The sequence below is a fragment of the Heterocephalus glaber genome, unplaced genomic scaffold (assembly GCF_053883595.1).
Source record: "Heterocephalus glaber isolate CG9 unplaced genomic scaffold, H.glaber_assembly_v1.0 deba00001444, whole genome shotgun sequence".
NCBI lineage: Eukaryota > Metazoa > Chordata > Mammalia > Rodentia > Bathyergidae > Heterocephalus > Heterocephalus glaber.
The window spans coordinates 10173811-10183047 of NW_028258297.1; the positions used below are offsets into that span (position 1 = coordinate 10173811).

At 52.2% G+C, this 9237-nt stretch overlaps 1 protein-coding gene across 5 annotated transcripts; it reads right to left on the reverse strand.

The window, feature by feature from the left end:
* Nucleotides 1-2387: 2387 nt before the first annotated feature.
* Nol12 (nucleolar protein 12) lies at nt 2388-8369 on the reverse strand. 5 transcript variants are annotated; one of them, XM_004845643.4, is made up of 6 exons: nt 8172-8369; nt 6714-6819; nt 6457-6505; nt 5143-5285; nt 3495-3592; nt 2388-3201 (listed from the first exon to the last, which is right to left on the reverse strand). In XM_004845643.4, the coding sequence occupies exons 1-6, from the start codon at nt 8252-8254 to the stop codon at nt 3036-3038; spliced, it is 645 nt and encodes a 214-aa protein (XP_004845700.2). In that variant the 5' UTR covers nt 8255-8369; the 3' UTR covers nt 2388-3035. The 5 variants fall into 5 exon arrangements, with proteins under 5 accessions (XP_004845700.2, XP_087070048.1, XP_087070045.1 ...); XM_087213922.1 differs by having other exon boundaries at nt 8155-8309; XM_087213919.1 differs by having other exon boundaries at nt 6662-6819; nt 8155-8300.
* Nucleotides 8370-9237: the final 868 nt, after the last annotated feature.

Sequence of the window (9237 nt, forward strand, 5' to 3'; positions counted from 1 at the left end):
CAAAGTGCTTGATAAAAAAAATGTGTGCAGTCTTTTTTTTTTCTTTTGTGTTTTTCCAGAACTAAGGACTGAACTTGAGCCTGATAGGAAACTGCAGGTCACAGAACGACATTCTTAATTTTTTTTTGAGACAAGGTCTTTTTATTTAGTTCAGGCTGGCCTCGAACTCACAGTGATCCTCCTGCCTCAGCCTCCCAAGTGCTGGGATCATAGGCATGCCACACCTGGCTCTTAGCCCTTTTAAAATTTTATTTTGAAACCAGGTGCCTTCCTCAGCCTCCTGAATTTCTGGGAGAACCATGTGAGACTGTGGGCCCCATTTTCTTGCTTTTTCAGCTGGTATTTGCCAATCGTGGTGACTGGAACAAAGGGAGTGAACAGCGACGCTCCTTGGATAGGGAGGACAGTTACAACAGGAGCACAGGAAAGTCGGGGAAGGGGATGGAAAGAGAAGACAGATTCAGGCACTTGCAGACAGGGGGATGTGGCACCAGGGGCAAGAAAATTCTAGATTATTTCGAGGGCTGTTTGGGAGCATGTGGCAGGGAGGATAGGTCCCACGTGACAAGCCAGCACTGGCTGAGAACCTGGGGTGACACAGCCCTGTGACAGCAGCAGAACATGGAAATGGCTAAGGTCCAACTTCTCAGAAAGCTTACTGTCCAGCTGGGGCCACAGCCCTTCCGGGCCACAACATGCTCCATGTTTAACCGAAGGGAACCAGAGGGAGAAATGCTTAGCTCTGCCTGGAGAAAGGTGGGCTCAGGGAAGGCTGCTCAGAGCAAGTGCTTGAAGGTGAGGGTGTGAGGACAGCTCTGGGATCTGCCTGCCTCGACCTGAAGGGCTGAGCTGGACAGAGGGGGCTGTTAATCAAAACCCACTCAACACAGGTGGTGAATTCGGGCTTGGAGGCACACACCTGTAACCCCAGCACTCTGGGAGGCTGAGGTGGGAGGATCACAAGTTCAAGCCCAGCCTAAGTAACTCAGACACCTAGCAAAGCCCTGTTTCAAAATTAAGAATAAAGGGCTGGGGATTTAGCTCAGTGGCACTGTGCCTGCCTTGCAAGCCCAAGGTCCTGAGTTCAATCTCTGGTACCGAAAAAAAAAAAATCTACAACAAAATTGAAAATAAAAAATTAAATAAACAAAAAGGCTAAGGATGTAGTTCAGTTTGAAGGCCCCAATTCCAATCCCCAATACTGGAAAGGCAGTGAGCTCTCCACACTCAGGATGAACCAGGAAGCCCTCGCCAGGGCCGCCTGCACCAAAGGATGGTTGGCAATTCACAGCAGGGGCACTGAACCCTCCGAGGCCCCTGGGATCCTGGGAGGACAGAGGCAGAGCCTCTCCCACAGGAACCCAGAGTCCTCCAGGTCCTGCCCTCACTGCCAGCAGGAAGTAAGGAGAGAACACTCCTTGCTGAGCCCAGCTCCTGGTACTACAGCTACTAGCCATTCTAGCACAAGCCCAACCTGTCAGGATCCCCTTATGTGTTTGGGTGTGGGGGAGAATATGCTGCTCGCACCCTGAAACCCTTTTTCCCCTTGGTTAGCAACACAATTCTCTATTTTCACCCAGGTACTTCATTTCCCAGAATAGCCTGGAGTTGCCAGGTTCTCTTGCAGCTAGGAATCCTCTCCTTGGCTTCTGCTTCGCCCACAGTGTATGACAAGGATCAAAGGTTTTTAAAAGACATGCTGAGGCCTGGGGATTTAGCTCAGTGGTTTTGCCGCCTGCTGCGCAAGCACAAGGGCCCGAGTTCGATCCCTGGTCCCCCCCAAAGTTAAAAGACATGCTGAGCATGGTGGTACACACCTGCAACCCCAGCAATCAGGAGTCTAAGGTAGGAGGATCACCATGAGTTCAAGGCCAGCTTGAACTATATAACAAGACCTTACTTCAGGTAAAATAAAATAAAGTAATAAATAAATAGAGGGTCATGTCCTTCATCCTTTCTTCTTGACTGAAAAGCAGATCAGATGGCTGTAGTTTCACCAGCCATCTTAGCCCATGAGGCAGAAGCCATGCGTCAAATACAGCACAAAAGAAAGAGCTAAAAGCCTGCAGCAAGCTCTCCAGCCTTCCCAGCTCCAGGCTGGTAAGTGCCTACTGATCAGTCCGAGAATTCCTCTCATGTAAGCCAGGTGCTTCTGTCTCCTTAGATACTGTATGCAGCTCTACCCCACCCTTCTTAGTGAGAATCCTAGTGGCCGGCCCAACCTCAGCCCCAGACAACAAGGAAGCACCCAGGTGCAGGGCTCAGGAGGGCCTTCTGGGAGAAGACTCGGGGTCTCCAGAGGGTTCGGATACCACCACCCGAGCCCAAGACAGGCCAAATTGCTGTGACTCAATTTCCCAGGAGCTGGAAAAACCATCACACAGGAGTAGAAGATGAGATTTAATAAACACGACAGCCCCAATGTCCCTGAGTGAATGACACTGGAGAGTCTAGAAGGGGTGTGGCCAGGGGTCCCAGTGCTGTGGGAGGTAGGTGCTGCCCAGAGTCCCATCTCAGCCTCCTGTCATCTTCCTGACATTGAGCAGAGGACAAGGAGGTACCAGGGACAGAAAGGCCAGAGCTGTGAGGCCAGGCCCAGGGGCCTTGCATTCTGTGCCCATCACCCGCTTTCCAGAGCAGCAAGTGGACTCTGGGTTCCAAAATGACCTCACTGTCCCTTCAGGGAAACTACTGGAAACTGAGATGGACCCTCAGCCCCCGACATTTCCATCACCCAGAGCCTGCCCATGGTACATGGTGTCAAGGCCAAGGACAAACAAGACACATGCACACACGTGTTGTGTCCCCAGTCTGTGTCCCTGGTGCAATGACTAGAAGAGACACCAAGATGGCTCTGCAGGCGCCCTCTGGGGACGCTCCCCATGTGGGGTTCACACTCAGGTGGCCTTGAGCACAGATGGCCAACAGTCTAGGACAGGGAGGTCCTGGCTTCCCAGGCTCAGGCCATGGGGTCACCACTTCATGTGGCTGGGTTACAGGGACAGCCACGCTGTGACACCCCTGGGGCTTGAGGCTCACTCCGCGCTGTGCCGTGCCCGGCCAGTCAGTCGGCGGCGCTGGGTCTTGGTGGTGCGAGTGGCACTCGGGGGCTTTTTGGTGGAGTTCTGGGCCTGCCGGGGATGTTTCCGCTTCACCTTTTTGCAGCTGTGCGCGTGCAGTGATGCTGTGAGGTTGGAGATCCTGCAGGAGGGTGAAGGCTGGTGAGGCCAGGCCTGTTTACCCCAGGGAACAAGGTTGGGAGGGAGGCTGGCCAGGGGCTGAGTGGTTTTCTGACTCACGGAGGGTAAGTCAGAATAGGCCCCAAATGCCCAGAGCACAAAATGCACCCCAGTTGGCCTTCCCTGACTCGACAGCCCGCCAGCCCCACAGCTGCCCACACCACCCCCATGGGCCAGCAGGAAGTGGCTCCATAGGCCTACTCAGCAATGGCAGCCCTGGAAGTGGGACCTCAGCAAATGACAGGCAGGGCTCACCGCTGAGACAGCAGGGGGTCTTTGGACTTCCTGGGTAAGGCTTTGGTTGGCTTCTCCACAGATGACGCCTCCTCCTTTGGCTGGTTCTCAGCACCTTGCTAGGGAAGCACAGGACAAGAACAGTCATAGAAAGCCGATGGGGCCTGGGCTGGGGCCACAGGAGGCTTTGGGCAAAAGAACCCTGTGTCTGTCCTAGAGCCAGTGTCACAGAGTAGTCAGCGCTGGCTCCGGACCCTCCCCTGCCTCTCACTAGCTCCCAGCAGGCAGAAAGCCAGGTGACAGGATTTGGCTTTGCAGGAGGGGCACAACATGGACTGTTGAGTATGGGATGGGGATGAGTAAGGATTCAGAAGGCAGTAGCTTCAGGATGTAAGGACCCAGCAGCCAGGGGAGGAAATGCACCTTACACTGTTATTGCGCACACACAGCCCTCCCTGTCCAGTAGTCAGATTCAACCACCCAGATGGAAAATACTCAGGAAAACACCATTGTGCCTATACCAAGTGTGTGGCCTCTCTGCGTTATTACTCCCTAGCAACACAGTATAACTGTCATTTACGTGGCGTTTACATTGTCTTAGGTGTCATAAGTAACCCAGACCTGATTTCAAGTATATGGGAGGCTGGACATAGGATCTATGGAAACCCCACACCAGCAGTAACAGATTTCCATATCCGAGGAGGTCCTGGAACCAATCGTGCATGGTTATCAAGAGGCAGATATACACGTCTATAAAGTCACACACACCTGACAGACCCAACTAATGGAAACAGGTGCATGATGAAGCTGGCCATTGTGGCCCATATCTATAATTCCAGCACTAGGGAGGATGAAGCAGGGGGATCCAAAGTTTAAACCCAGCCTGGCCAACTTAGCAACTCAGTGAGACTCTGTCTCAATATAAATAGAAAAGGGGCTGGGCATCTGGCTCAGTGGTACAGCACCCAGGGTTTGACTCTCTCAGTATCCCCCCATAAATGTTTTATGAAACCTTATTTACCATGATACTTTCTGGTATTTTGAATTGTTTTTTTCTACTTTTTTTGGTACTGGGGATCAAACTCAGGACCTTTCAAGATGCCACTGAGCTAAATCCTCGACCTGTTTTTTTCTATTTTTTTTTTTGGTACCAGGGATCGAACTCTGGACCTTGCGCTTGTGAGGCAGGCACCGGAACCACTGAGCTAAATCCTCGGCCCTTTTTTTTCTACTTTTAATGCCAACTACAGGCTACCAATGATTTACACACCACAGGTTGTAAACTCTGTCAGCACAGAGTGCGAAGTTATTGCTGCGTATCACACAAAGGAATGATCACAATCAACAGCGACCTTTTGTGAGCGCTTACTACATGCCGGGCCTGGTGGCATGTGAGTCCATCGATCTGCCTCTTTATCCCCCAGCAATGCCATGAGCCAGGTGCTGCCACCAGCAGCCCCCAACTCACTGGAGGAGACAGGGAGGCACCAAGGAGAGGAAGCTACCCATGCTCAGCAGCCACTCAGCAGCAATCAGGGCTCTGCAGTCAGCCCTGGGGGTCAGGGACTGAAGGGGCTGGAAGAAACGAGCCCCTTGCACTACGATACTCGCAATGGGGCCAGCATGGGGCCTGTGTCCCCTCTTCCCCAGGGCCAGGACTAGGACCTACCTCAGGCTGCAGCAGTCCAAGCAGCTGGGCCCCTGAGAGGTCCAGGTCGCTGATAGTGGTCACGGTAACTGTGTGGTTGGGGTGGTCGTACTGCATTGACTCGGTCTTGGCCGTCACCATGTGGTCCAGCTCATCTGCCTCCTCTGCAGGATGGGCAGAGATCAGGTCTCAGCCCCAACATAAGCAACCAGGCTCCATCCAGGCATGGTGGTGCACGCCTGTAATCCCAGCACTCGGGAGGCTGAGGCAAAAGGATTGCTGAGTTCCAGGCCAGCCTGGGCTACATAGTGAGTTTAGGGACAGCCTGAACTACAATGGGAGACCCTGCCTTAAAAAAAAAAAAAAAAACAAAAAAACCCAACCAAACAAGGCTCCAGCCTCCCCCGAGCCTTGGAGAGCAAACTGAGTAACACTGGGAACTAATGCTTCCTTGACTTCTACTCTCAGTCCTTTCAGTCCTCAAAAACTGAGCTCTCTAGCTGGGCATAGTGGCATACAGCTATAATCCCAGCTAGGTATTTGGAAGGCTGAGGCAGGAAGATCTCAGGTGTGAGCCCAGCCTGAGCAGTTTGACAACTTAGTGAGACCCTGTTTCAAAATACATTTTAAAAAAAATAAAAATAAATAAGGGCTGGGGACATAGCTCAATGCAAGGTCCCAGGTTCAATCCCCACAAGTGGCAAAAAAAAAAAAAAAAAAATTCACCTGAAGTTGGGTGTGGTGGTGCACACCTGTAATCTCCACACTGTGGGAGGCTAAGGTGGGAGGACTGCAAATTTGAGACCAGCCTGGATAATTTAGCAAGGCTCTGTCTCAAAATAACAACTAAAGAGGGCTGGAGATTTAGCTCAGTGGTTTTGCCGCCTGCTGCGCAAGTGCAAAGACCCGAGTTCGATCCCCAGTACTCACCCAAAAAAGAATTAACAAGCTGGAGATTTAGCTCAGTGTTTCCGCCGCCTGCCTCCTAAGTGCAAGGTCCCGAGTTCTCCAGTACCAAAAAAACAACATCAAAATAAAAACTAAATAAAAGGGCTGGGGATGTAGATCAGTGTGAAGGTCGTGTTCAATCCCCAATACTGGGGGGAAAAAAAAAAGAAACTGAGCTCTGCATTCAGGCCCAGTTTACCATGAAGCCTGGGCCTCCTTTTGGCCTCCGATCCACTTGTTCTTAGTGGGGCTCCAGGTCACCCCCAAGACCTCTCCAGCTGAGGAAGCCACCTGTGCAGCTCTCAAACCTCTCCTCTCCCACCCACAAGGGACACAGAAACCAGACCCACTAGATGCTCTCCAGGTCAGGCCAAGCAGAGGACTTACCCAGCGCTTCCTCTCTCTCCGCCAGCATCTTCAAGTATTCCTGGTGGCGCTGAAGACAAACAGGAAGGAAACACAATGAGTCCAGCATCTCAGCCCAGTCTCAGGCAGGGGCACTGCTTTGCTCTACTGTGGGTGAGATCAGGGCTCACATAAGGTCAGGAGACTCCATCCTCACCTTCCCCAGGCCCAGCCCTGCTCCCCAGACCTGTATCATCAGTGCTGTCTGGGGTTTCGGACTTCCCCACTGTCCCCCACACCTCCTCCCGGAGCTTCTTTTGCTCTTCTTTCAGCCGATGCTTAATCTCCTCGATGGCTGCCTTCTTCCGTTCCACCTTCCGCTTGTGGAAGCCGGTCAGGTATTCCCTATGGGAAGGAAGCAGGAGAGTTGAGAGGAGACACAGAAAAGAAGGGGCTCACTCTAAGAAAAGCAGCCAATGCCACATTACGTCCCAGGCACCTTTCCATAATTCATTTAACTCTCATGACAACCTGTGTAGTAGGTATCAGTCCCTATTTTATAGAGTCTAGGTTACTTGTCCAAGGTCACAGAGTACAGTCATGTACACTTTATTTATCAATTTTTTTTTCTTTGGTACCAAGGATTGAACTTGGGTCCTTGTGCTTGCAAGGCAGGCAGCCGAACCACTGAACTAAATCCCCAGCCCTTATTAATTTTTGAGACAGGGTCTCATTATGTAGTTCAGGCTGGCCTTGAACTCACTGCGTAGCCCAGGCTGGCCTCCAACTCTCCTCCACCTGCCTCAGCCTTTCAAGTGCTGGGATTAGGCATCTGACACCATGCCCGGCTCTCAGGCATACTTCAATTGAAGCAGGAAACTGTGAGGACTCCGGACAGACACTCTTACAGCAGAGTTACCTAGTTAATCCATAGTTGCCTAATTCCATATGGAGGAGTGGTCTCCTCTCATACTGACAAGCACACATTCTGAGAAACAAGTTGTTAGGTGACTGTTGTTGCTCAGACATTATGGAGTACACATATACTAACTTAGATGGAACAGCCACTGCACACCCAGCCTGGACGGTAGTACTAAGCTGACACATTTCATTACTCAGGAATTAGGTCACTTCTGGCAGGACTTTCAAGAACCCTTTCACCCATGCCTCCAAAATCCTCCGCTGGATCAATATCCATTTCTCCAACACATAAGACCCCTGAACCCAGCTGTGGGGCCCATTAGTGTCACCCTGGAGTTTCCTGGTGATGCCTGGGAATTTAGCTTTCTTCCCTCTCATCTGATGTGCCCCTTTTCATATCCCTAGTGCCGACTGCTGTTTCCATTTGGTTCTGGCGTCCAGCAACGAGGTTTCCGCAGAGGCGCCCCCATGTGTCATTTGTCCCGCCAGACACAGAGGCTCGGTAGTTTGGCTTCCAGGCCCAAAGCTTGGCAACACCGCAGGAGCCCAACGCGTCTCTTAGGTGAATGAATGAACGTAAGCCACTCTCATTTCATAGGCGCGTCACTCCTCAGCGAAGGCTGTGAGCCTCCTATCTGGAAGGCCTACAACCGGGATGGGATGGGGCGGTCCAAGCCATTGCTCTGAGCGTGTAGGGGCGCCCAGCGGGAAGCGCAACCCCAGAGGCCACGACCAAGAGGCGGGGTCGGAAGAGACCTCGGCGTGGGCGCGCGCGACGCGGGACTTGGCTTTGCTGGGCAGCGAGAGGGGGAATCCCACCTGTCCTTGCCACTCACCGCCGTTTCTCTTCATCAAAGGTGAGGACGAGTCGGGGTCGCCGGTCGTCGCTACCTCTTTTTTTCTTCTTGTTTCGGCCCATAGTATCGAAGGTTCCGGTGGCGTAGCTTCTTATTGCCTAAAAGACTTCCGGGTGTAGTGTTTATGGCTTCCGGGTGCACCTCTTAGCTTTGCCTCACAGTTCCGCTTGCCAGGCCCCGCCTTTTAAAGGGGCCGCCCAGCTTGTTTCTTCCCTTCCACGTGTATTGTTTTGGTTCCCGCCCTCTGAGTAACTCCCAGTGCCTAGCTTCTCTCCCAGATGGGCTCCTAGGCCCCATCGCCTAAGATTGGGTCTGGCACGAGTAGGTGGTCAATATAGAGTTATTTGTGATCGCTTCTCGGCCTTTTGGCTAAGATCAAGTGTAGAGTTATTTGTGAATGGTCAAATGGTCCTGGGGGCTGGGGATTTAGCTCAGTGGTTCTGTCGCCTGCCTCAAAAGCTCAAGGTCCTGAGTTTGATCCCTGGTACCAAAAAAAGAAGAGACATTGGCCCTTATTTGGCTCTGATATCAATCGTTGGCATCTCCAAAAACAAGCCACACTGCCTGGATTTGAATACTGTGCACACTTCAGCTGTGTGGTCATAGGTTCTGCTTCCCAGCCACCAGGGCCCAGGGTTCAGGGTGCTAGGCAGCTGTCCCTCTGTCCAGCCACTTCTGCCTCCTGGCGGCTACCTTGGCACCTTCCCTCTGGGCAGAGGCATTGCCCTGGCTGCTGTGATGCCACCTGAAGGCTCTCAGAGAGCCACCTTCTGCAGCTGGGCTGCCTCCTGAGCACCAGGCTCCAGTTCCCACCCAGATGACAGCAGATAAAAAGTCGAAGGCTCTGGTGCTGGGCTGGATAAACCAGAAACCTGTCTGTCTGTCTGTCTGTCTGTCTGTCTGTCTCTCGATTTTTTTTCTTGAGACAGGGTCTTGCTTTATAGTCCATACCAAGCTAGAAACCTGCTTCTCTTGCCTGCTCCTTCTTGGGCCCCTTCTCTCTCTACCCATCATTCATTTGGAGACCTTTCTGTGCCAAAGATGT

What these genes read in the sequence shown, in the direction of transcription:
- Nol12 (XM_004845643.4), bottom strand. Translation starts at nt 8,254, where the DNA reads ATGGGCCGAAACAAGAAGAAAAAAAGAGGTAGCGACGACCGGCGACCC. An exon ending in GGAGAGAGAGGAAGCGCTGG is followed by an intron (nt 5,286 to 6,456) that starts GTAAGTCCTCTG and finishes CCCATCCTGCAG; the next exon opens with AGGAGGCAGATGAGCTGGAC. An exon ending in TTGGACTGCTGCAGCCTGAG is followed by an intron (nt 3,593 to 5,142) that starts GTAGGTCCTAGT and finishes GTGCTTCCCTAG; the next exon opens with CAAGGTGCTGAGAACCAGCC.